This window comes from Perognathus longimembris, chromosome 11 (genome assembly GCF_023159225.1).
Source record: "Perognathus longimembris pacificus isolate PPM17 chromosome 11, ASM2315922v1, whole genome shotgun sequence".
NCBI classification, from domain to species: domain Eukaryota; kingdom Metazoa; phylum Chordata; class Mammalia; order Rodentia; family Heteromyidae; genus Perognathus; species Perognathus longimembris.
The window spans coordinates 45,282,518-45,309,834 of NC_063171.1; the positions used below are offsets into that span (position 1 = coordinate 45,282,518).

The window sequence follows — 27,317 nt, forward strand, 5'->3', positions numbered from 1 at the left end:
GAGAAGGAAGAAAGGAGAGGAGAGGGAGGGAGGACACCATGTTTGTGCTGTAAGTTTTGTCTTACTCCTAGGATAGTTGTAGAACCTCCACTGACCCCTCACCTACTACCCATCCCAATTGCCTTTGGTGACTGGAGCCAAGAGTAGAGGTGTTAGATTAAATATGGGACAGCAATTAAATATGGATTTCAGGTAGCAAGTAATTTTCCAATAGGAGACTGTTCTAAATATTGCATGGAACTTATAGTAATAGCAATAACAATTATAACAGCAACAATAATAATATACTTTATTTGAAATTCAAATAGAATTCAGTATGAATCTTTGTTTGCTAAATCTGGACATCCTAGCCTAGAGGACCAAGATCACCCCCTTTGTTGCCAGTGGGAATAGTCTTTCCATTTTCCACACACCAGTAATAGGCCAAGGTGCATGGCTGCCATGAGAAGGGTTCCTTTCCTAGTTTGCCTGGTGTTCTTCGGGTTCTGATCACCAGATAGAGAGCATTTTAAAGATGCCATTATCATGATTTTGCTATCCATTGGAAATGCCCACTTTAAAATCTTTTCAAATTTGGTTGAAATTTGTTTCAAGTAGTCAGGTTATGGTCATCTTTATTTTGGGGCTTGGGAAAGTAGTTTCTATGCAGTCCAGAGAAAGTGATATGGATAAGATATAAAAACAAATCTAACTTCAGGAGACAGTGGTATGAGGTTATAAACGGGAGCGATGCGCAGAGCTGGGTGGAAATGAGTCCCCTCACTTACCCACCACGTCCCTTTGCTGCTGGTTTGATTTACCAGTTACTTTTAGAATAGAGCATCATTTCCCACTCGGGCGTGTACCTGAGCCATGATCCTCTAGTTTTAGGCTTCTCATTAACACCGGCTCTCATCTATAGAGACAGACTAGAGGACTTTTCTGCTTGGAGCTGTTGTGACACTGAAATCCTCTCAATCTCTGCTTTTTGTGTGGCTTGAGGTATCAGGTATATGACCCTGCACCCAGCTATAAGCTGAGAGGGGATCAGATTTACTTCCTGGGCTGGCAAACCTTAGTCCTCTTGCTCTTAGCCTCCCAAGTTACGAGCTACTGGGATTCAGCTTCCTCAGGTTTTTTTCTCTTCTTCTATCTTTTTAAATTTATTGTTATTATAAAGGCAATGTACAGAGGGGTTACCACTTTGTAAGTCAGGTAAAGAGTACATTTTCTTTTGGACAATGCCACCCCTTCCTTCACTCTCTCCCAGTTTTTCCCTCTCATACCTACCCACATTTTGTATAGTTCATTTTCAACATATTATCTACTATGTTCCTCAGTTTTTAAAAAGTAATATTTACAGTTTTACTTTCAATACATGTTCCTTTAAGTTATCTGATGGAATTAGTTTTTGAACCCTTTAAATGAAACACTCCTTAAATGCCCAAAAACCATGATTCTGAGTGGAGGAGCACAGAGTAAAGAATTACCTTTCTCAAGATCAGATAGAAACTTGGTTAAAGTAAGTAGTGTGTGGTGGTCCATGCTTCTAGTCACAGAGCCTTGTAGGCTGATGCCGGGCTCGGGTCGCCTTCCCTGGCGCGGGGATTCAGGCTCTGCTATCCTCTAATGGCTCCCTTTCTCACCCTCTCCCCTGGTCACCCAACCCGCAGGTAAGGCCAGAGTGGAGTGGGGGGCTCAGGAAAGACCTCAGGTGCACGGGGCCATACGAGATCGCTTTACCTCCCTCCTTACCCGTGAAGAAAGCCAGGTGTACGCGGATCTCGGAGATGCTTCAAGAGCAAATCTGATTTAATAAGGGAGGGGCTAGTAGCTGATATAGTAGAAGGTGAGGAGAGAAGGGGTCATCGGCCAGAGAGCTGGCGATAGGCCGGCGAGCTTGTCATAGGACCCCCTCATGAGCTAACGTCACTTGGATAGCGCCACCTCAGGGACGCACATGGGCTGGCAAGAAAGTTGGGGGCTGTTCACAAAGCCAGTTCTTCTGGTTCCGGACCCAGAGAATTGTGGCCTGCTTCCGCATTCCCCAGGGCTGGGGGAAGGGCGGCGTCTCGGGCGCGCTCTCAATGCCCTTCCCCCTCAAGGCCAAAGCTGAACCCCAACAGACTGAAGCAGGAAGATCAGTTGAAGGAGTTAGAGACTAGCCTGAGAAACAGAATGAGACTGTGCCTCTTAAAAATAAAAAGAGGCAATGGGTTAAAATAAGAAGCAAAATTTCTTGAGAATATTTTCCAATTGGGTCTTTTATTCCTTCTTTAATCTGATATTTTCTTTTTAAGTATCAGTTTCTTGTTATGCAATATTATTATTTTTTTTTAAACATTTCTTTTTTTTTTTTTTTTTTTTGCCAGTCCTGGGCCTTGGACTCAGGGCCTGAGCACTGTCCCTGGCTTCTTCCCGCTCAAGGCTAGCACTCTGCCACTTGAGCCACAGCGCCGCTTCTGGCCGTTTTCTGTATATGTGGTGCTGGGGAATCGAACCCAGGGCCTCGTGTATCCGAGGCAGGCACTCTTGCCACTAGGCCATATCCCCAGCCCCTATGCAATATTATTTTAAGACATTCAGCATAGGTGAACTGTCCCAAGGAAATGCCTCCCTTTAATGTGTCATCTACACTTCCCTCTTCACTCAAATTATTTACAGAATTTGTGCTTTCTTCAAGAAAACACAGTGGAAATTTTTTCACTGTGCTTTGGAATCACCTGCTGTTCGAGCCTTTTAATATTACAAGTGTTCCAAGCCCACCAGTGAAGGAACGTGTGGACAGAAGTAGAGTGGGAGTCTTTCTCTATAAGCTTCTTATCCCTTTCCTATCTCACTATTAATCTACCAACTGTCAGTGAACCTGTCACTCTTAGGGTACATGTCACTGAATACCTCTCCCCACCCTTAACTCTTTTTCTAGTCTTCTGTGACAGAGAAGCTTGGATCCTCAAGCTGATGATGGAGGAGATGCAGATATTGATTCCAAGTGTTGACTGACATCAGACTGGCTGGCTATATATGTGTCAGGATCTTGACAGAGTGTCATTTGATTCTCATCATGTCCTTTGTCTGCTGTCTGTCCCATCATGTTGAGAATCCAACTGGGCTTCTGAAAGCTTGGTAACCTGCCCACACTAAGGGAGCTGGAACTTGAACATGGCTCTTGGTCGCTTCAAAGGTGTTGATCTTAACCGCCAAAGTGCATCACCTAATGAACTTGTTCTGCTTACATTCCAGTGGGGGTGTAAAAAATGAAGGGCTTATTGTGTCAGAAGGAATGTGCCTGTCCAGTCTAGCTGTTCTCCTTGAAGAATACCAGTAGCAGGAGATTGCAAGGTCAGAGCAAGGCCCTGCTGCTCACAGGGTGACCGCCAGCTCTTACTACTGCCAGTGCTCATTTGTTCACAGTTCTAGTGGAGCCTCATTTCAGCCAGTGATCTGGACAGAGATTGTGGTCTCCTGGTGCAGACAGGATACTCTCACCTTAGAGGATGACATGACCTGCCCACACTCTCTAGCTCAGTGCAAGGATTTTTTCTACTGCATGTCTCCTCCTCTCCCCGGTAGAACAGAAAACCAACATTTGAGTGACAGCTGTCACACTCCCTTATGAACAATCCCAGCATCTACACTGGCTTCATGAGGAGCTGACAATTAGAAAGGAAAGACTGGGAAGTTCTGTGAAAGAGTTCCCAGGGCCAATAGGTAAATGTGGGCTGTGCATTTCAAGGAGCTATTGAGAGTGAGCACATCCAGAAATCCAGAAGCATGTCTCATGGACGAAAGCCTCTGACAACAAAGCTTTAGGGTGTGAAAGATGCTCCATAGATCCTTGTGTTTGGGCTTGTTTTTCTCTGGGGCTTAGTGTTTCTCACCTTGGTATAGCTAAATTCTTCCTTATACTCTCATGGTCTCTGAGGCTCTTGTCTTGGTCTTTTTTACACACACACACACACACACTGAATCTGAATCCAGGACAGTGGGAACCTTTGATAGTGAGTGCAAGGAATCCCTCATTTCTAAATGCTAAGGAGTCCATTTCCTTTGCCAGCACTGTTTATCGAACACCTGCTAGGCCCAGAGAGACACTGGAGTGGACTTCAGGAAATTGCAAAGAAAAACAAAGAACTTAATTCCCTACTTTACAGAGGTTAGAGTCTAATGGGGAGAACAAGAAGACAATTTGCTCTGCCTAGAGAATAGGATCATTACAAATAGCAGACACATATACATACCACAGCTGTGAACCAAGTCGCAGAAGAGAGATGTCTTTTGGAAGACATGGAAGGACAGTTCCCGTAGGTGATCTTACAAGTGTACAAGTGAAATTTCTACCTGAGATTTCTGGCAGGTTTGTGTATTGTTCCCAAAGACCAACTAATTCTGTGTTTTCTGTCTCTACTTGAATTGTGGGCAGAGAGCATCTGAACCTTACTTGTATAAAAGGATTGTGCATTCTGAAGCTCTACAGAGCTCATGAGCCTAGGCAGTGTGCCTTGGTGTACGAAAGGTACTGGTCCCAGGATTTGGAGAGCAAGAATAGGGAAAGACACTGAGAGGCATATGACAAGCAATGACATTACCATGAAGTGGGTGGCTAAGGGGAGGAAGCCCTAATATATGAGGTAGTTGAAGAAGAAGAGATACCAACTGCCCAGAATCCCCAAGGCAGAGTGGCTGGGGCTGCAGCACATGCTGTCTATGTGTGGCTGCAGGACAGGGCTTTTTCTCTACAGGAGGAAGAACTATCCAAAGGCCTCTTGGGTCTATGGAACATACTCTTTCCATTCAGGTTTTCCAATGGCTTGGAAGTGATGCAGAGGCCCTAAATATCTAGTTAGAGAAGTTCCTGATGGCAGCTTGCTCAAAGAGTAGGTTTAGAAAACCAGTGATCACCTGAATGTGCATCTTTGAGTCATATGACCAGGGTCAGAAGAACAGATGCTTAAAGCACACACAAATGTGGAGTCCTTGGTTGTAGCTTCCATCCACTTCAAGATTCGTTTGCCTCCCTGTTAAGTTAGTGGACTTTAATCTTCAGCCAGATGTCCTTCTTTCAGTAGATTTTAAAAGGCTGTAGATCAATAGTGAAAGCAATCACATGTAAAAGGGACCATTCAGTGAGATGAATCTTTGAAAAGAGAGATACTAAATAAAATCTGAGCTATGTGCTACTTTAAGTAAATGCCTTTGAGAGTCATGTATCCAATCAGTAAACACTTGTTATGCCTAGATGCTGAAGATTTTACAAGATCCAGAACACATGGTTATATAGGTCTCTAACCTTCAGATGGAGCTAGGTTTATAATATAGGATTTATCCGTTGCCCAAGAGCCCTGGCAATAGAGATTGTTACTTACTCTGAGGCCACTGAGAAGGGGCTAGAAAGTCGCATGATCATGGTTGTGGAAGAACTAGGAAGAGCATGTAGGTAAGCCACTTGTAACTGTGTGGGATTTGGTATGCTTGTGCATTTGCATCAATCCCTGAGCAGAGCTATGGATGTGACAGCTTCCTCTGGGATCACTTGTGTGGTGATTTTTTCCATCCTCAGAGCTTCCTCATCGGCATTACTAGCATTTCTTCCAGAAATAAGTAAAACTGACTCCAGTAAAAGCCCAACAAGCAGGGCACTGGTGGCTCATGCCTGTAATCCTAGTTGCTCAGGGGGCTGAGATCTGAGGATTGTGGTTCAAAGTCAACCTGGCAGAAAAGTCCATGAGACTCTTATCTCCAATTAAACACCCCCAAATCCAGAAGTGGAGCTGGGGTTCAAGTGGTAGAGTGCTAGTCTTGAGCACAAAAGCTCAAAGACAGCACACAGGCCCTACGTTTAAGCCCTAGGACCAGCAGGCACACATACACACACACACACACACACACACACACTTGCACTCATGTGCACACACATGCACACACATAGAGCCATCCATCTTTAAAAAAATCATGTAGAACTTTTGTTTTTAAATCCAACCAATCCCCCAACTCAGAATGCCCAAAGTGATGGCACCACTGCCCTTTTACCCCTAGTTCATCTAAACAGAGATGGAGGTTTAATCAGAAGGTGCTGGATTCAGTCATGGGGAAGGCAGCAGTGTGATTTCCTAGAAACCCACTGGTGCCCCAAAGTCCTTTGTAGGTCTGCATCCTTTTCTAAGAAAAGTAGAAAAAAAATAAGAAACTGAAGAACTGTTTGGACAAATGTGAAACAACTTGAAAGGTTCCAATTTGAGATCAAAACTCAAAGCCCGCTTAGATGTGGAGGGCTCCCAGTCCCCAACCTGCGTTTTGCAGTGTACTTTGTTCCCAAGTCAAAACACGCTCAGGTACAAGGGATGCCTGGCCTAAGAGGTGCCTACCACGATTTCTCTCTCTGGGAATCCTGCTGTCACTCGGAAGTACCCTAGGACTTAAAAGCCAATCTGGTGGAGAGAATAGGAAAGACACAGCTGAAGTCTGGATCTTATCAAATGAGAAACAGTTCCTACCTTAGGCGAGTAGAGAGAGAGCCTCCAGGAGGCAGTCCATAGAGGACAGCCTCAAAGGTGCTGTCCATACAGTACATCAGGAGCATAATGTTCCCATTTCCAAATGGAAGATTGAACACTGAAAGGAGGCAAGGGTTGTTTCCAAGTAGGTGGTCCATGAGGTTGGAGGCATGGCTCAGTTGGTAGAGCACTAGCCAGCAAGCAAAAGTGGGAGCTACTAAGTTAAAGTCCCGGACTTGGACCTAAAATGAAAAGAAAGGAAAAGAAATAAATCATGGTCCATGATGATGAGATTCATTCTCACCCAATCACTTCTCCAATACAGAGGTGACCCATTCTCCCAGTAGCTCTTGTGTCTTTGCCTTGTCATTTCTCAACAGGCAAGCAAGGGAGACTCACTCTCTCCCCTTCTTGCTTGGTCTTAGACTCTAAGAAGAACAAGAGAAATGTCAAGAATCACATTAGAGATTTCGTGGTGTGCATTATTTCTTTTGATTGTTCATTTTTGCGGTGCTGGCAACTGACCTCATGCATGCTACATAAGAGCTACAGCCCGTGTGTGTGTGTGTGTGTGTGTGTGTGTGTGTGTGTGTGTAAGAGAAATCGTCTTGCTATGTAGCCTAGGCTGGTCTTGAACTCACAATCCTTCTCAGTGCTGGGATTACAAGGCATGTGTTACCATGCCCAGTTTCATGATGATAATTTTGAATTACTGATCCCACAACATAGAAGATTGTAGACATCCCCAGTACCTTCCTCCCCTCCCCACTCCCTTGCCTTAGCACCTCCTTTGTAGAAAGGAATTGGCACCACTACAGGGGAGGTGTCTCGGCCTCAGCCTGGTGACCATCTCACACAGGGAGAGCCCATGCCATTCCATTTCCTCTGCCTCCTTCCCTTACCTGCATTCTTGAATGGGGAGAAACAATATTCTGAACTTCTCTGGAGTAACTCATAACAAACAGTGCCTTCTCCCTCCCTGCTTTTGTAGACCTGCTACATAGCATGTTTTCATGCCTAAAGCTGCCTTTTAACACATTGGTTGGTGCCTCTACCATGCCAGGTACAGTGGAGGTGCCTTTATTATTTGATCTCCCCTCCTAACTAATCATGAGAAACAAGCATGTACCAATGGCAGATGAGGAGATTGAGCTTCAGAAAAACTCCTTCCTTTACCCAGGTCACCTCTCCATCAACAGCCCAGCCCATGTGCTTCCTGAGCCCATACCTCCTGCTAATACCACTCTTGTAATGTACCTAGGACATCAGGCTCTGGGTTCCAATCCCAGCTCTACCCATGGGAAGAATGTATCTTTAAGGTTTCTTCTTGCTGGCCACCATCTTTGACTGTCCATTGCAGAACACACTGTTCTTAGCCTGACTATCCTGTTGTGGGCTGGCTTAGAGAAGCAAGTAACCAAGAAAAGATCTGGAATGCCCAGCATGCTTCTCCCCTTCTGGGCACCTGCTGCACCCTGCCCACAGATCATATTCAGAGTCAACTCAAGAGGCTTCCTTCACCAGGAGGGAGCAGGGAAAGAAGTATGCAACCCTATATTAGTGGCAGCTCATTGATCTTTATTCAACAAGCAAATTCTAGGTATAGAGATCCTGTGGAGAAAGATAGCAGACCAGTAGCCACCTTTGGGCTCTACATGAAGAGTGGATCCAGAGACGCAGTCCTTTTTCCTTCACCACACTACACTGGAGAGACTGGATCTCAGCCACTGGGATGAGCTGCTCAGCCACCCAAGGGCAACTTCTTCATCCTTCACTGTTCCCTGTAAAGTAGATGAATTTTTAGTGCATAAAATGTGTTAGAGGTGGAGGAGCAAGACAGTAGAAATCCCCTTAAGCTGCACTTGCCTATATGGCTGGGCATGTGGGAGGATTCTTTCCTCTCCCCCCTCCGTCCTTCTCTCCCTCTTTCCTAGATAAGGCTCTAGTACCAACCAGTGTTGGACTGAGTGCTGTGGGACCTCTGCTTGTTAAAATTCAAGTCTTGCTGGCCTGGGATGTACATGATAATGACAGTGACCAACTGGTCACCCAATACCCTCCTCGGGCCTCACTCCCTCTGAATAGACCAACTGTCTGGGGTCTGGTCTCCATTAGCCTCTCCCTGCCCTTCAGGTTCCCTGCAGACTCACCAGGATGCTGCCAGCAGCTGATCCAGTATGAAGTTGAATCAGCAGAAAATGAAGAAAAGGGCAGGAAATGCTGCTTTTCTCTCCTCTGTTCCTGGATAGCAGTGGGACTCTATTCACAGGAAGGTGGAAGGAAGCCCTATGATTTATCTGCTTGCCCCAGGCTATCCCCTTCTCTTCCCTTTACCAACTTCAGAGGTTTTTAAGAGCTCATGTAATGCCTGGTCAGGTGATTTTGGACTGTCGTCCTTCAGGCTCAAATGCCCAGGAAGTGCTTTGGGAAGCAAAGAGGGAAGTCTGGGTAACTTTGTTCTAGGCTGTTCCCCCCTCCCCCACCCCATGGGTTCAGTTTAACATATTTCCCAAGTATGTTCCCACACAAGATTCATTTGAGGGAAGAGTTTCCCAGTATAGTCTGAAAACCATGCCCTTAATCCTACCTTCTTAGGAATTCGAGAACAAATAAAAGCGAATGATTTGCTAAGGTCACAAAGAAATTCCATCTCCTCCAGCTTTCATGTCTGTACGTAGCTGGCTAATTTCTACTCTAATGAGGAGCTTGGCTTACCTTAGTCAAAGGCTTATGAGAATTTTCGGTCTCATTCTCAAAAACATAAGGATGTCCATTTGCTTTGAAGACACATGTATGTCCATTCCCTCTCATGTGTGACATTAGCTCGTGTCTGAAACAAGCAGGGGTGAGTTTGTGAGGGAAAACACATTCTGTGGTCTGGGCACGTTAGTAACACCCCCTATTTGCTCATCTGATGTCCAAAACTCAAAGGTCTGTGGCTGGCACAGTTCCTGTGGGAGCTACCTTCTCTGTGACTCCGGCAGGGTATTTTATTAGCAACAGATGCAAAATAGCAAGCATACCTGCCCATTTATTGTTCAACAAGCAATAGTAAATTATCTGAAGATCATTTCCATGTCCTGTGCTTGCGTGACAGCGAAGTGATGACAAGACAATAGCAGCTTATTTGCCTCAGCACAGCTCTCAGGATCCCTTTCCTGCAATGAGTAATCGCATATTGACGTCTTCCTTTTTTCTGGTCACATATCACTCTGTACCCCAGGGAAATCGTGCCACAGCATCAAGAAGCTTCATTCTTCTCTTCTAGTCTTTTTTTCCTTCTCTTATATTGAATCAGAAAACACTTACCTTTTTGTACTAAGAAAACCAAGAGACCTTATTCCTGTTTGCTTTGCTGCTCTTCCTTCCTAGACTCTTTTTCTTCTAACCTGATGGACCATCCCAAACATCTCCCACCCACTCTTGCTATGGAGCTGTTCTTTATTTGCTCTAGCCTCACATCAGATCTGGGTTCACCATCTTGCTGTACGTTGCCTCTTTGGAAACGTAACTATCCATTCTTGGTCTCTCCTGGACTTCTGAAATTGACTTCTTTTTCTTTAAACCCCACTTAAGAAATTTTGAGTGGTGTCAAAGGAACAGGACAGGGCAGGGCAGCAAAACTGAGGGTTTCAGTGTTCTGAGCAGTGTCCCCCACCAAATCAAGAAAGGAAGAGAGCCCTAAACAAGCACTCCAACAACCCTTCCTCCTATTCACTCACACTCAGAGGAGACCCCCACCAGGCCTGACCTTACACACAGCTCTCCCTCTGGGAAGGGCACCCATTCTCTTCTACAATTTGAATGTTCTCTGGGGCAGGGGTTGGCCACAGGGTCATTCCTTCCTTGAGCTTTATGGCTCTTTTGTATTTTCTCTATAATCTCTTTGTGTTTTCATAAACTCCACAGACAGGCAATCTGACATCTTTCTTTTGTGGTGCTTAAATGGCAGATTACCAAAAGAAGCAAAGAACTAAACAACAGCAAAAACCATGACCAATGGTCCGAGTCCCTCAACTTGTGGCTAGAGGGTGACTCCATTATGCTCAGAAAATAGATGATCACTACCAATGGGAAATTTTCTGTTTGTTCTTAAACTCAAGGATATCTTCTGCATCCCTGCTGCAGGCAGGATTTATTTCCTCCTTTCCTCTGGAGAAAGCGTGATGACTTGTATTTCATAGTAATAAAACCTCTTGCAATCAGGTGCAACAAAAAAGGCTATAAATCCCCTCAGTCACTCTGGGACGGTGTCAGACTGGGAGGCACTTGGCATACAGTACTCAACAGAGTGGTTTAGGTCATTCTTGCCTCTCATTTCCTTTCTCCTTCTCTTCTTCATCTCCCACCCCACCCCTACTTTTCTCTATAAAACACTTCCAGAATTGCCTGCCCTTTTCCCAAAGTAACCACACAGCTGGGTAGGAAGCAAGTGAAAAAAAGCATGTCCTTGTTCTCTCTACCATGTGATTCTTTTTCTTGGTAGGTACTATGCTCTTAATGCTTGTGCCAGCAATCATTTTTTCCCTTTGTCCAAGAGACTTCTGAGTTCAGTTTTGTACAATATCCTTCCTGACTGTAAAGTGTTCCCAGCTACCTCTGAAGTAAGAAGTATTTTTAAGAAGACAACTTCACTCACAGCTCAGCTTTCTCCCAGGAGCTGCCTTCAGAGGCAAAGCCTGAGACTTTGCTCATATTCTACCCAGCTTGTCCTCAAATGGGAGAGAACCCCTTCTCTTTAAATGACAGGAATGGATTTAATAAGCGACTTGGACTCTTAAGGAGTTGGAAACCTGGTTAGATTTTTTTGAGACAGCCAATTATATTGAAATTGGGATTTAAAACTAGTCCTTATCTCAAGCTATCACAGGGAAAAACTTGCCTACATCAGTCTATTTTCATACCATAAGCATCTTATTCAAAGATAAATGTATAGGAAGCTGAGAAGTCTAGAATTTTCTAGAAGCCAGGGCTAAAATAATATCTGAGCAGAATCTTACCCAAGCATACTGTTGGACATGTTTAAAGACATTGTGGCCTTTTGCATTCATTGTGGGTGGCTTTCTGCACCACCAGCTTGTTTTCTGCTGACATGGTTATCTCTCCAGGAAGTGCTGGCAATCTGAGGACTTGGATTCAGCCTCTTTATATTGCTTTGACCCCACCCTGCCCACTGCTGCATGTCTCGTAAGTTAACTGTTTTAAGACCATAATTAACTTTTAGTTAAGTCTGGGAAATTCTCAGGGTATAGTTACTCCAGAAAGGTATTCTGACATGATCTAGGAAACCCTCATGCTACCTTGCAGACCTGGCCTGAAGGCCTGGGCCTCTGTCTCCTGGAATCTTGCAATACTCATTTATTAGAATTTCTATAGCAAGGTTCCAAAACCAGGTGGTTTAGAACAACATAAGTACATTCTATGATGGCTCTGGAGGGCAGAAGTCCAGTATCAGTAGGACCCTACTTCCTCTGAGACTCAGGTAGCATCCTTCCTTGCCCCTTCCTCACTTCTGATGTGGCCATAGTCCTTGGTGTTCCTTGGTTTGCAGCTGCTCCCCTCTCATCTCCTGTGTTGTCACACTCTGTTCTCCAAGTATCTGTTTTCTTGTGTACATCTCCTCTCTGTGTGTCTCTCCACCTCTTCTAGTGAGGTCATTTGGAATCCAGGCCCTACCCTTCCATAGTGTGACCTCATCTTAACTTGATTTCATCTGCAATATATCTGATTTCCAAACTTGGTCACATTCCAAAGAGTTAAGATTTCAGCATAAGAATTGGAGCACAGAGAGAAACATACAATTCAGTTTCCCTGCCTTGAGAAGAAGCAAACTTACTTCTGTCTTCACCCTGTCTTTTGCTACCAGGTCAACAGGGCTGTTGTCTTTGTTTTTTAACTTTAAGTAGTTGTATAAAGGAGTTGCCATTCCATAAGGCATTATATGAGTACAGTGCATCTTAATGTCACATCTTTTATCATCTTCCCCCAGCCCTCCCTACTCCATCCCTCCCCTCGGGTTTCTTAATTTTGTAACTCTTCCAAAATGTGAGTTAGCTAGCATCCTTTGGATTGCTCATTGCTTTTCCATACCAGCAGAGCATATAGTGTTAGGGCTCCTCCAGCCTTTTCCTCCATCTCTGTAAGTAGCATGCCCTTTCCAGACTAACCCTACTGTGCACAATGCATGCTGAGCAGATGAAAGAAATGGTTGGGAGGCCTTGCACTCTCTTTCCTCCATATACCCTTAAAACCCCACGAGATGTCAAAAGTACCATGAAGGATTCAGAGTCAACCTCACATACGATCCAGTCACAACTCTGCTGTTTAATCACCAGATGACTTTTGGACAAATAGCTTCATCTTTCTGAGCTTTGAAAGAGAGCCATAGCAGCACTGGCCCTGTAGAACCATTGTTAGATTAAATGAAATAGGCATGAGGTTGTAACCAGTACTTGCATTTTATCTCATTGGCTCATAATATTGCTAGAAATTGTAACTGTCTCTTTTTATTGAGCAACTAATTTTATTCTAGGCACTCTGTGCTTGCTGATTTACAGATATTATTTCTAATTCGTATAAAGACTTGCAGTGTTGGCATCGCTATTGCTGCTTTACAGGTGATGGAAACTAGAGCTCAGATAGAAAGTAAAGGAGAAATGAATGAATGTGAAAACAAAATAAAAAAGAAAGTAAAATGCCCAAGGCCATGTAGCTCTAAGTGTCTGACCTTTGTGTCTAACTCTGCCCCGGGATCTCTGGTTAAAACACTACCTTGTTATGTCCTCTCTGGTTTTTTTCCCTCCTCACATTCTGGCTTTCACCTTCTCCTCTTCTGTCTTCCTCCCTGTCTTTTCCTTTTCTTCTTCTTCTTTGCACTGCCCATGCCTTCTAAGGCAGAGATTCTCAAGTTTGTTCAGATGTATGAAAAGCAAAAGCTTCCTTGCTACAGAATAGCATGCTTCTTTTATACAGGATTTTGAGAAACTGATCGAATTATTTCTAACATATTGATCTTAGAATTTTATTGCCTAATATGTGCTATTTGTAATCTATGTGTACTTTAAAACCATACTCGCACACACAGTGCTTAATGTAGAACATGACCAGAAAATTTCCAAGATTATTAACTGACTACTCAAATATTTATCTCCTTATTTGGTAGAACTTACTATTAGATATAAAGAAGGCGACACTAACATTTTAAAGGAAAAATATGGCCCAAAAACTTAAGGTGCAAAATCTATACCTTAATTTATCTGTGTGCCACTGTGACCTAGGCTCTAGAGAGAGAACTTGAAAATCACCATAATTAGATATACTGGCAACATTGTCAGCATTGCTTCTATAGTAGAAGGATTATAGAGGGAGGCAGAAAGGAACGCCACTAAATGCCCCCTTTACTTGTGGACTTTGGGGCTTATCTTGTAAGATACATACTCCTTTTTAATCTTGTGCCCCTGATTTCTCTCCCTTAAGGAAATGATGCTGGGCACTGGTGGCTCACACCTATAATACCAGCTACTCAGGAAGCTGAGATCTAACAATCTCAGTTCGAAGTCAGCCTAGGCAGGAAAGTCTGCAAGACTTGTAGAGGTGTGATTCAAGTGGTATAGTTACAGCCTTGAATGGAAAAAGCTCAGAGACAATGCCCAGACTCTGAGTTCAAGCCCCAGAATTGTCATCAAAAGAAGGAAGGAGGGGCTAAGAATATGGCCTAGTGGCAAGAGTGCTTGCTCCTATACATGAAGCCCTGGGTTCGATTCCTCAGCACCACGTATATAGAAAAGGCCAGAAGTGGCGCTGTGGCTCAAGAGGTAGAGTGCTAGCCTTGAGCAAAAAGAAGCCAGGGACAGTGCTCAGGCCCTGAGTTCAAGCCCCAGGACTGGCAAAAAAAAAAAAAGAAAAAAAGAAGGGAGGATGGGAGGGAGGAAGGAAGTATTGGGATTCTCGGCCCCCAGCGCTTCTCCTGACCAGCGGGAGAAGCGGGGAGCGTATTCCGCGGGGTCGAGCCAAGATGAGGCAGAGCCGCGAACCGCCCGCTTCCAGCCCAGAAAAATCACGCAGGCGATTCGGGGGAAAGCCAAGCAATCACCCGACTTTTAATAAGAAGAACCACATTTATAAAGGCTGATTGGTGCCAGGAAGGGAAGGGATGTAGCGTAGCTAGCTAAGCGCGGTGATAGGCTGCCTGGGCTGTCCACCAAGGGTGGACAAGGGGCGTCATGGGACTTCCCCTAAGGGTGGCGTAAATCTACTTCATGGCCCACAGGACCGCCCCTGGGTTCATCACCAGCAGCCATCTTGGCTCACACGCGGTCCAATGAGGGAGGCCGGGCTGGTTAGAGCCGCCTTTCCGGTTCTGGACCCGGAGGAGGCAGGCGGGGCTAATAGAGAAGAGGCGGGGCGGAGGTTAGGACCGCCTCTTAAAGCTGCAAGCCAGTGCCAGGAAGGAAGGGAGGAAGGAAGGGAGGAAGGGAGGTAGGGACTGCAGATTACATGTCCAAAAAGGTCACAGCCTTCAGATCACTGCGACCCCCCTGTTGCCTTGTGATTTGTTCTCCCCTCTCAGTGGTGGGGGCTGCCCCTGATTTAGCCTTTGCAGGGAAGCACAGCCCCTTACGAACCCAGAAAGTCGCACTGCTTTTGATTTCAGCACCACTCTTCCACGGCTGCACACACTGCCAGAGTAAATCACGGCTTTACACCTGCTCCCTCACCTGTGTGCTCCTGTGGGTTCCAGGCAGCGGCAACACCAGGCCTGCTGCATATTGCTTATGTGAAACCTTGCTTTTGTTTTTGTGCTGGAATTTCACAGCTGTTCATCAGCTGCACACTCTATTTCTTCAGGGACACCATAAGTTGGTGACTCTGAGACAGACAGCAGCTCAAAAGCCCTCCCCACCCCCAGCCCCGCTAGGGTGACTGGCTAATATTGATCATAAATTTGATCTATCAGCACATCTCAGAGGCCTGGTAACAAGCAAAGCCTCCCCTCCCACCATGATCATTTGCTTCCTTGGATGGACACACTTATTGGCCTTCTGTGTTGTTACAGCAAGAGTGGAAAATGTAATGTTCTGTATAATGTTTATTGATTTTTTTACCCCCTGGGCTGAAAGCAAAGTTTCCGATGTAGCCTTGGAAACAGCTGTGACTTTTGCATGGAGGGTCCCATGCTGCTACCTGGAATTATTACCCAGACGTAGATTGACTGGGAGACAGCTAGTGCAGTGGCCAATTTGACCATTAGAAGCCAGCAGAACTGCTGAGGGCAGAGCTTGGCTGATTCTACACAGGTCAGAGTAAGACCGTCCCTATGCTCCTGGTCTCTCTCAGAGCTGTGCAAACACTTTGCTGGGCTGTCTTGAGATAATTCCCCTCCAATACAAATACACAAAATTGCAGTGTATTAGATTCTCCCACCACCTACCCATTCTCCTCATGTCCAGCTGAGGTAGAGATTCTGGCATTAAGTGCCAACTTTCTTACTCATTGCCCCTAACTCAGCTACGAAGTTTCTTCATGGTCTGCACAGTGTTGTGAATCACCTGGGAGCCCTGCTCACAACAAGTTTCTCATTCAATAGATTCTGGGTGTGGCTAGAGTGTCTGTGCATTTGTTTGTGTTTTTGTTGTTTCTTTGGTTTTTTTAAGGTACTGAAGTTTAAACCTTCGCTCTACCATTTGAGCTATGCTCTCAGTTCTTTTGTTTTGCTTTTGTTTTTGAGACAAGATCTCCCTGCTAGCTTTTCCTGAGTGACCTCAAACTTGTGATCCTGTTGCCTCCGTACCTTGAGTAGCTGGAATTACAAGCATATGCCACTACACCCAGACTGAGTCTGTGTGTTTATGGGCTTCAGTTCAAATAGCAAGGGTCTGTTGGAAAGTGAAGACCCAGAGCAGATACTAGTGTACTTTGCACCCTAGCTCTGGAGTGTTATATGCCTCAGTCCCTAGCAGGTGGAAAAATGGAGAGAGCTTGATTGTTTTTTTCCAGCTCTCTATTACAACGACAGGAGGCAGTGCTCCTCAACTCTTAACTGCCAGGTAGAATCACTCAGAAAGCTATAAAGGCCTAGTCATGACCAGAACCCAACACTGACTAGATGGATAAAGCTCCCCAGGTGATTCTACTGTACAAATAGAGCTGAAGAACCACTGACTGAAGTCATTAAGACACTCTTCAAATGCAGCATCGAATGGCAACAAGGGTGAGTGCTGACCATGGCTAGCAGCTAATCCTGTTTCCCAGAATAAATTCTTGTCTATTACTCATTTCTTAGGCCAGCTGCTTATGGGAGATCATTACTGTGAAGGCTCCCAAGAATATATCATGGCTCAAACATAATAGAAGTGAAGTCTCTTTTCTGTGCCTCTTAGTGGTCTCTGTTGAAGCAGGGAACCTGTGGTCAGAGCTTACGTGAGCTGGTTCCTTAACTTCAAGTCAGTCAGCAGTCACCAGGCAGTCAGCAAAATGCTCCCCTTTCCCCAAACACCCCAGCAACTTGACCTTGTTGTCCATGCTAGGGGTATAGGCCCCTGCCTCTGAAAATAAGCCAAGCAATTTTAGTACCTAGTGTGAACCTCCATTAGCAAGCTTCTTGCCAAGGCCCCTTTGCTTTTACAATCCTCACAAAAACTCTAGTGCATAGGAATCACTTATTTGGTAGAGGAGGAAACTGAGTAAGAAGGTGGAGGTAGAGGCCCTAACATCACAAACCGCCAAAGACATTACAAGAAAACAGTAGATCAGCATCTCATGAGTATAGATGTGGAAACCCTCAACAAGGGTTAGTTGATCAACTCTAACAATAATGGTTCTACACTGCTAATGAAACAGGATTTTACCCAAGATGCACAATTAGTTATCAGGACAAATGCACTGTAAGTCAAGAAGCATCTGAGTAAACGATACAGCCATTGCTAGGTACTGAGGTGTCCTAAAGAAGCTGGTGTTTGTGCTGGACTTAATCTGAGAAGGACAAGAGGCAGAAGGAGTGAGAACAGAACCTCCATGGGAGGGAAAGGAGCTGCCCATGAACTTTCTAGGAGGATAGGGAAATGTGGTGCAGGGAGAACTGATTTGGGAAATCTGAAGTTTCAGAGCAGGCTTTTGGCTCACTGTCCAACCCCACCAGGCCATTCTTAGCCAGCACAAGGTCTAGATAAAATCTGTATAAAAACTATTCTGCAGCCCTTTGCATAGGTAGAAATTTTCCTGCTCTTCTGAGAACTATGGCCCTCTGTCATCAAACAAGGAGCAGAGCATTGACACCTGGTGGACAGCAATTTTTCTCCACTTCTGGCTGAACCTTAGCAGATCTTTCCTTGGATTCTGCTTTGCAGCCACTAAATGTCCAGACTACACTCCTCATCAGAGAAGTCATTATTGCTGATCATTCCTGAAGTGGTAAGAAAGGGCTTTAAAAATTAAGTTGCAGAAGAATCTGTGCCACCCACAGGTTTGCATGGGTGTGTTTTGCTTAGAACTAGCAACTCATGCGATGAGTCACAGGCTTTGCGCAAAGCAGTTTGAGTCACTGGCACTTCGAGGAAAGGGTGGATTCTTTCACATGCTAGCCAGACAGCCACAGTTACAGGGCTGTTTGACCTGTGCATGAGGTCTTTGGGTGGGAGTGTGTGCTTATCTGTCTGTCTGTTTATGTGTCTCTGTCTAGAACTTCCTGCCTCTTAGGGAATGGTGTGGAAAGAATAGAATAGCAGTGCTTGATCCCCTCCCATGGTAAGGCTGTATTGGGTAGGAATGGAAGTCCCTTAGAACTCAGGTAGTACTCCTTTGGATTTTAAAATCAGCTTCCACAAGTTTGTAATTGTCAGTACTTATGCGCTTGTTTCCTTCCAAGTCAAAAGAAACACTCCCCACAGAAACACTCATCACACCAGGGATTCCTTTACAGAAAAGTTAATGGTTTGCTGGGTGCAGTTGTTAGTGTAAGGTGTGAAGATTAATGTTTCCACTTAGGGGAAGTGCATGTCCATTACACGCTGCCAACTATGACAGCGTCAGATCGAAACAACCATCCCAGGGTTGCTATCTGGCCTCTGAGGAAGTGGAGAGATTTGTCCAGGTTCTCTGAAGATTGGGGCCACCGTGGGGCAACCTGAAAACCTTCCTTGCTAACCTAGGGACCTGGCAGTGGGGCACTGCCCAGAAAGGTCCCGCACCAGATATTCAGAAAGTTAGTTTGGGCAGTAATGCTAACAGCTATTACTTATTAAGTATTCACTGTGTCCCTGACTTTTGTGTATGGAAATTTACACAGGCTTCTAATCCTTACAACCACAAGTTGTTCAGACACTGAGAAGTTAAACAGAGTATCTAACACCCTGCACTGTATCAGGAGAGTGGGAATTTGCACCCAAATTTGGATGATTCCACCCCCCAGACTGTGGCCTCCCTTCACCTCTTTCTTTAAATTTCTTTCTCTTTTTTAAATAATTATTTATTGTCAAAGTGATATACATAGGGGTTACAGTTTCATATGTGACGCAGTGAGTACATTCCTTGTTCAACTTGTTACCTCCTCCCTCATTCCCCCCCCCCACCCCGCTCTCTCCCTGCCGTGAGTTGTTCAGTTGGTTTGTAACAAATGGTTTTGTAAGTATTGCTTTTGGAGTCGTTTGCCTTTTTATCCTTTGTCTCTCTAGTGTTATATCATTGTTGTAATTACTTTCAACATGCCATGTGAAACTGTAGCTTTTTTTCATTTCTCTTGTATCCCCTTCCTGTGATTGTGCCCCTGCTATTACTGTATCTTGTCGGAGTAGCCTGTGTACTGTATATACATGTATTAGAACTAGAGAAGGAAAAGGGAATATCAAAATGGAGAGACCTTCATCTCTTTTAAATCGATACTGATAGAGTATAGCAGTGCTTTAGCAAATCACAGGACCATTTGCCTGAGGGCTAATTTGAGCAGTTTTTTACTCTTCAGGCCAAGCAGAAAGTGCTACTGATAACAAACTTGCATGCATTTATACTGCTTCTCTTTTATGCTGTTTTCTGGCCCTTGAAAACAGTTCAGAGACTTGCTGGGAGAGCCTGCAAGGGGGAGAGCTTGACGCTCTCTCTATATTCTTTCATCCAAGCTTTATATATTCTATATGTACAACACAATGTTTTGATATGCATACACACAGTGACATCATCACAGCCAAGCAAGTTAATGCCTCTCTCTCCTTACAGTTATCTTTTCATGTTAATGCTGAGAGCTGAAATCTACCCTTAGCAGACTCTGGGACACAACATAGCATTTCTAACTACAGGGGTAACAGTTGCCTCCTACTGTGGCTGATGTTGAGATGGCCCTCTTGGCTTTTCTACCCTTCCATTATCCATGTAAGCAGTAACAGCCTAGAACCCTTTCCTCTCCCTAAATACCCAGGTCCTGGACTCCCCAGTGCTATCCATGAGCAAAAGAACTCAGGGATACATCCCAGGTCCTGAGTTCAAGCCCCAGGACACACACACACACACACACACACACACACACACACACACACGAAGTTGACTTTCTTTGTGGTTTGTTTCCATTTGTGGCCTTAAATCCAGCATGAGAAAGATTGGTCAATTGTTTCTTAACAAATGTGTGAGTGGCCATTTACTTCTGAGTCCTTCTCCAGGGAAGAGAGCTCTTGGTGGCATGAGATGAGCGAGATCTTTCCAGTTCAAGAGTTGGAGCTCTTCTTACATTTCAGCCTAGAAATGGAATCTCAAGATGTAGAACAACAGTTTTCTTCCTCTAACAACATGGAATATTAATCAGAAAGCCCACTAAATAACATCTAGATCAAAATCAGCTTCCACCTCACAGAGGAGAAAATCAAGGCTGACAAAGTATGCTCTGTTTCAGGGTCACACAGTGTGTTGGTGGCAGAGGCCAGCCTAGAACTCATGGCTTCTAACTCCTGGTCCCCGTTGGTCTATTCTGCCTATGAATGGGAGTTCATGGCCTGGTTCCAAAAGAAGAGCAAAAGTCACTCCATATTGTTCTTTGGCCAAACCCCAGCAGGATCCTGAGAGTCTAAGCAGAACCACAGCCCTGTGCCTGGAAGAGTCTCAAATAACTACTGTGCTCACAGAAACAGGCTCAACATTGCTGTGCCTTTCAGTAAAGATTTTCTTCATAAATATCTTAATTTTATTTACTAGGTTGTCTGACACATAATAGCATGCATTATTAATAGAGTAGCTTAATACTATCAAATAGGCATACTCTTTGAATGATAAAATGAACCTCTCTTATATGATGAGCTTTACAACATCATATGACTGCTGTACATGCTTAGAATATTCTAGCAGGCTTGCATTAATTGACCTTCCTTATGGGAGCATACTGAAGAGGTAGTCTGTTCCTCTGAAAGGCAATTCACCTTTAAGCACATCTTTAAGTAGCCGTGTGTGTGTGTGTGTGTGTGTGACACAGAAAGAGAGCTTGTGGTTTTTACACTTTTATTTCCCCCCACTGCCCAAGTTTGTCCACTACCTCCAATGGTAAGTCACGGAGATTTCATCTGCCACCCGCGGCCTTGTGAGCGCTACAACCATGGAACTGTGGTGGAGTTCTACTGTGATCCTGGCTACAGCCTCACCAGTGACTACAAGTATATCACCTGCCAGTATGGAGAGTGGTTTCCTTCCTACCAAGTCTACTGCATCAAATCAGGTGAGATGTGGGAGGCTTACCGCCCATCGTGGGCTGCCTGCCCCTTCTGGTCAAGATATGTCCTGAGTTGCACCCAACCCTTTCCTACAGCCAGCATCAAGAGCAGGCTGTAGAATGATGTCATTGGGGCTGTGTTGAGCTAAGGCTGGATGCTGCCAGAATTCTAGACCCAGTTTGGGGCCTATAGTATAAATTCGCCCATTTCTAGACTAAAATGTCACCCTCCAAACAGGATCTCTAGGCCCTGGCAACTCTGAAGGGATTTCAGCCTGTATGCACAGTCTTAACTCTCCCAGCCTCACCTCTTCCACTGGCAAGGATACAGGCCCGTGGGTGTCGCTGGACGTATGCATATTGCTCTGGAACCCAAGCAACGCTTGACTCCACCTTTATCCCCCACTGAAGAATGCAGAACCAAACACAAATGATATTCTGTTCTGCTCTCACTTATACAGATGAAGACCATGTGCAAGTTCCATGGCTTGCTAACTAATAACCCATTACTTATAATTCAGCTTTGCCACTGATCTCAGCACACCTGGGTAATGGCCCTGTCATATGAAGACCTGGGTACCGCACACACCCAGGTCTCCCACCCTTCCTCATGCTTCCCATTCTCCCCGGTGCTTTCTGGGCCATGGCCATAGCTTCAGCCTGGAGCAGTTAATGATGTCTGCCTGCTACTCCTTAGGACATAGTGTGAAAGTGAAGTGCTTATTAATGCTGGGTATCTGGAGGTTTACAGATGGTGGTGTGAGCCAGTGAGGAGAAAAATAAAGTCTGAAGATGGCCCCTGAGCATGACCAGGGGATAGAGAAGATGGAAGAGAGAAGGTAGGAGGCAGGGTAGCTTATGTAAAAGGACCGGAATCTGCTCTGGAAATGTCTGCTCCACTGCCCCTTACGTGGCAGATAGACACCTGATGGTCAGAGGTGATGGCATGAGAGCTAAGGAATGGCCAGGCCCTCTCAGTCTTCCTTTTCTTTGCTTCATCCCACCTTCCTTCACCAAATCAGTGATATGTCATCGATTATCACCAAGGTCTTAGCCCAGCTTCTGTTTCCTTAGCCCTTGTTCCAGCTCAAAATAACTTCTTCAGTCTCTCTGTCCCAGAAGCAGCCACATTCATTAGGCTTGTGCCAGGCTTTTGCACTGGGTCTGGGATATGAACATGCAGGTCCGTCTTCCACCTAGCAGGATCCAAGCTGGAGGTGAATTTTGGTGTCCCATGGATACAAAAGTAATTGAGGGGCCATACCAGGTACATGTTGTCTCCATTGAGCTGCTGGGACCAGGTGGGCAGATCATAGGTGTTTTATGGGCCAGAAGGTTCCAGAAAAGGAACACAGAGGGACCTCCACAGGTGCCACAGTTGGTGAGCTTCATGTATGGCTTTGTTCCCTCTCACCACAGAGCAAACATGGCCCAGCACCCACGAGACCCTCCTAACCACATGGAAGATTGTGGCATTCACGGCCACCAGCGTGCTGCTGGTCCTGCTGCTTGTCATCCTGGCCAGGATGTTCCAGACAAAGTTCAAGGCCCACTTCCCCACCAGGTCAGTGCAGTAGAGAGGATGTGATGAGTACAAAGTACACTTGGAGAAAGCCCCTCTCCCCTTCTTCCCCAGCAGACCGTTATGAGACCAGCACTATGGGGACTGGAGAAGGGGGAGAGTCAGGAATAAAGCTGTGCTCTGCCCCACCAAGGGCACCCCTCCAAGGGATGCCTACTTGCACATTATCCTGGAAGATGAGCCATACACACACCTGAAGAACAGACAGGGACAGGGGTATGTGACACGAGAGGGTAGCCCATAGATGGGATGGGGTATCTCCCACCCATGTGTGGGAACCAGGAAATGGTTGCTTAGGTTCTGCCTGAAAAAAAAAAATGGATCTGAGCCTGAGAATCAGCAGCTTTCCATCCTCCTGAGCCACACTGGTGAACTCAGGTTGGAAGGCATTTTCAGACTCCACGAATCATCAATCCACAGTTGCCATCACTCTTTGAGACCTAATACTTTAGAACAGCAATTTGCTTTTTTTCTCACGGGGACATTCTAGTCCCCAGAATTATGTGTGTCATCCCTGCTAAGGAGATGAAGAGGTTCTCTGAACTGATGATTTCTCTTTTCCTTCCAGTATCGCTCTCACACCTCCTAGGTGTGTGAGCAATGGGGGAAGTGGTACCTTGTTGGAGACAGCATCCACCCTTTCCCTGACCCTCACACCCCCAGGACAGCCTCACCTTGCTTAGCACTTTTCTCCTTTGCCTGACAGCAGGTGCCCCACATGGTCATACTTTCATCTCTCCCCTATCAAGACAAGCTCTTGCTGAAGTTCTGGAACCTTCCTTCTCAAACCTGCCCTTGGTGCCCTTTCTCTTTCTCTCTGTCTTCAGCATTATTATTTATTAATCAAGGGACCATGTACTATCACGGAGCAATTACAGTATCTTAAGGCGGCCAGAGGATTACAGAGAGAAAGCTAGGCTGCAGGGCCGTGATTGATAGTGCATTAGAGTATTTTAAAAATGGCCCACAGAGCTATTTTTCTACCTATGCCTGGAAGAAGCTTCTAGGATATCGACTAAATATGAAGATGTTTTCAGAACGTTCTGGAAACTTCTCCACCTGATATTCTTAATCCCTTGAGTCTTTCCTTTCCGTCTTAAGTTATTCTCAATTGTTTAGGGGAAGTTGCTCTTACCCGTTCCAGTCAATGGTAGGTTTTCAAGGTCAAGACAAGGGCCGATTTTGTCCTCTGGGTCCTACTTGAGAAGACACCATGGCGATCTTTTCTGTCGGGGTATGTGGGAGTTGAGGGGCATAGTTGGGGCTTAGTGGACATGCGCAGACCAAGACTAAAATGCCTGTCTCTGGAGCATGGCACATTCCCCTGAGCAGACCTAGAAAGGAGGCTGGAATACTCCCCTGCTACCAACCATGTCATGGGCCTGAGGACCTCCTAATACAGGGGCCAGCACTGGCAGCCTCCTCCCTGGGGTGGTGCTCTGACTTGTTCACACCATTTCCCTGTGCAGGGGGCCTCCCAGGAGTTCCAGCAGCGACCCTGACTTCGTGGTGGTGGACGGCGTGCCCGTCATGCTCCCATCCTATGACGAGGCTGTGAGTGGCGGCTTGAGTGCCTTAGGCCCTGGATTCCTGACTTCCATGGGCCAGGGCTGCCCCTTACCCGTGGACGACCAGAGCCCCCCAGCATACCCCGGCTCCGGGGACACGGACACAGGCCCAGGGGAGTCAGAAACCTGTGGCAGTACCTCGGGCTCCTCTGAGCTGCTCCAGAGTCTATATTCACCTCCCATGTGCCAAGGGGGCAGCTGCCCCAGCTCTGACAACCCTGACACGATTGTTAACACTGCGGAGGAGGTGGCATCCACCAGCCCGGGCATTGACATTGCAGATGGTGAGTGTTTCCCCAGGCTACACACAGCCTCTGTACTCTCCTTCCTTCCCTGCGCCCAGCCCTCTTCACAGCACAGGGCCGCATCCGTCTCCTGGCTTCCCCCTCAGCTCCCAGTGCTTCCTGCTCTATCTGTAGAGGCCATGCGCAAAGCCAAATACTGTAAGGAATGATCATTTCTGGAGCAATAATCCCATTCATAGACATTTCAGAAGACCCAAAAGGGCACTGAGCCTTCCAGGGTTGAAAGGCTGCAGTGGCCAGTACTTCATTGCCCTAGCCTCTGTATAGCACAGGAGGAGTCTCTTCCTTCTCTGATTGGTCAGGACTTCCCCAACTGGGGCTCAGGAGCAGTATCACGCACAGGCCAGGAGGAACCATCTACACATGTGCACCAGGGCCCAGCCGCTTCCCAGCCAGAGAAAGTCAGTGCAGGAAAACGTCACTTTTACCTATTGGACCTGTTTGCAGAGAAAGACAGACTGTAACTCATGTAAAAGGAGGAGGAAAATGTATCTGATTCTTCAGGGCTCTATTTCTCAGGGGAGGAAAGCCCCAGCGTAGCTTTTTTAATGAAAGCAGGAATTCTTGCTTCTATGCACCATAAATATCAGTAGTCCCAAAGTGCCTTGCTTGCCCCACCATGCTGTCTCTCTGCCTGTACATTCCTAACTCTTTGGCTTGTGTGATTGAAGAAGCCTGTGCTAAAAGTCTTACCATTTTATTTTTTATGACCTGGGAATCAGGTCACCATTGTTAGTCAGCAAATCGATGTCCTGTGCGGGACTTGGTTTATTTGATTTTTTTTCCACCCAACGTAATGTTTTCTTCTCATCACTAATCTCTGGAATTATAGTCTAGGACAGCTCAGAGTTGCTAATGCTGGTGTGTTGGGATTGTACTAAGTATATATATATATATAACTACCTCTTCTTTTACAGAGATTCCTCTGATGGAAGAAGATCCCTAACCAGGTGAAACCCTTTTGGGGAAAGGAACCTTAAAACCTTGGAAGGAGGCCACTGAAGGACCGAGCTTGGGGAGTTGGGGGACGTTGTTTTCTAATTTATCTTCCTGGGCAGAGTGATTCCCATCATGCATCGCCAGTGTAACAGTGAGTCTGATGAGCTGCAGGTGCACTGCTTTGAAGTGAGACTCAAGGGTTTACCAAGGCCAGTAGGGATGAAGGGCAGAGAGGACACCCTTGCACCTCCCTGGAGGATGGTGTTGCGGTGTGTCTTGTACTGTGTGATGTGGGTCCGTTCCCCTGCTGACTTTTGTTATGAGTACTCCCTGCCCCTCTGAAAGCATGTCACACATTATGTAAATTAGCTTCTAAAATCTGCTTCAAACTGTCTGGGGATATCAGATTCAGATGGGTCAGTCTCTGCAAAAGGTACCTGGCCAAGCTGCCAGCAAGGAGCAGAAACACCCCCCCCCCCACCTTCCTGCACCCTCAGAAAGGACCTGGCTCCCAAGGAAAGGCTCTCACATGACATTCAGCCCATCTTCTTCCATCTGGATGACTCCATTCAAGGCAGGATATGGAAGTTTCAGTCATAGAGGAGAGGAAAGAGAAACCGAGTCTGCTTTCTGGAAAAGCCTTCAAAAAGTAGAGCTCACGCGTACCCTGTGCTGTCTTCTGGTGACATAGCATCGGCATTTGTGTTCATGGTATGCTGCGTGGACCGTGGTGTGTAATTAAGCCCTGTGACCTTGCACACGGTGGGGATGTGTTCATGTGCATCTTGTGGAGAAAGTAGCCAAGGTAATGTTTGGTTTGGACACTGAAAAAAAGACTCCACTCAACATTTTATCTGAGTCAGCCATCCCTTTCTAAGGGGTGACTGTTACCCATACTCCAAAATTTAACCGCTTTTATTTTTCAAATCAAAATTGTTTCTGTGAACATATTCTGTCTCCAAAGAAAGAATTAATTTAAGCCAGGCACCAATGGCTCATGCCTGTGATCCTACCTACCCAAGAGGCTGAGACCTGAGTATCGTGGTTTGAAGCCTGCCTATGCAGGAAAATCTGTGAGATTCTTATCTGCAATTAACCACCATAAAGCCAGAAGTACAGCTGTGGCTCAAGTGGTAGAGAACCAGCCTTGAGCAACAAAGCTAATGGACAGTGTCCAGGCCTCAAGTTCAAGCTCCAGTACTGGCATGCACACGCACGCGCGTGCGCACACATACACACATACACCATCCCCCCAACCACTGTCCCTTCTTGCTTTCACACCTCTGGCTAGGTGGCCATCCCACATTCCCACCAAGGTCTCATGATATCTCCTAGGAGTTGATCCTAAGAAACAGACCGACTTAAAAAAAAATGTTCTGAGTCTGGAAATGTCTTTTCAAATACATGTTGGTCTAGAGAGTTGGGTCTTAAGCATAAACAAAACTCTGATCCATAAAATCGCTGTGCTGACAGAGCTGTGAGAGCTGGAAGCTTGATCGAGTCCTGTTCTTTTTTTTTTTCTTGACACAGACTGATTAAAAATTAAAAAGAAAATGACAGTTTGAAGTGTGACTTTAATAGTGGAGTGGAGTCAGGCGGGTTGGGTGGGGAGTGGGTGGCAGTGATCATGGAAGATGGAAATAAAAAGTAAAGATGAAGAACACGAGGCCAAGTGAGATCCCACATGGGGAAGGCTGGCTTCACCATGCCCGAGGAGCAGCTGACATCAGGCAGTGAGGCCACCAGCACTGACTGGTGCTAAGCCTGTGG

At 45.8% G+C, this 27,317-nt stretch overlaps 1 protein-coding gene across 3 annotated transcripts in view; it reads left to right on the top strand.

Annotated features, from left to right (window-relative positions):
• Susd4 (sushi domain containing 4) overlaps nucleotides 1-26,599 on the top strand; it is a 111,274-nt gene extending 84,675 nt beyond the window's left edge. The window contains exons 6-9 of one of the 3 annotated variants that reach the window (XM_048357315.1): nucleotides 20,968-21,159; nucleotides 22,573-22,717; nucleotides 24,205-24,587; nucleotides 25,526-26,598. In XM_048357315.1, the coding sequence (XP_048213272.1) occupies nucleotides 20,968-21,159; nucleotides 22,573-22,717; nucleotides 24,205-24,587; nucleotides 25,526-25,554 (749 nt within the window). In that variant the 3' untranslated portion in view covers nucleotides 25,555-26,598. Of the gene's footprint in view, nucleotides 1-20,961; nucleotides 21,160-22,572; nucleotides 22,718-24,204; nucleotides 24,588-25,525 lie in introns of all 3 variants that reach the window. The other 2 variants (XM_048357314.1, XM_048357316.1) reach the window with 2 other exon arrangements.
• Nucleotides 26,600-27,317: the final 718 nt, after the last annotated feature.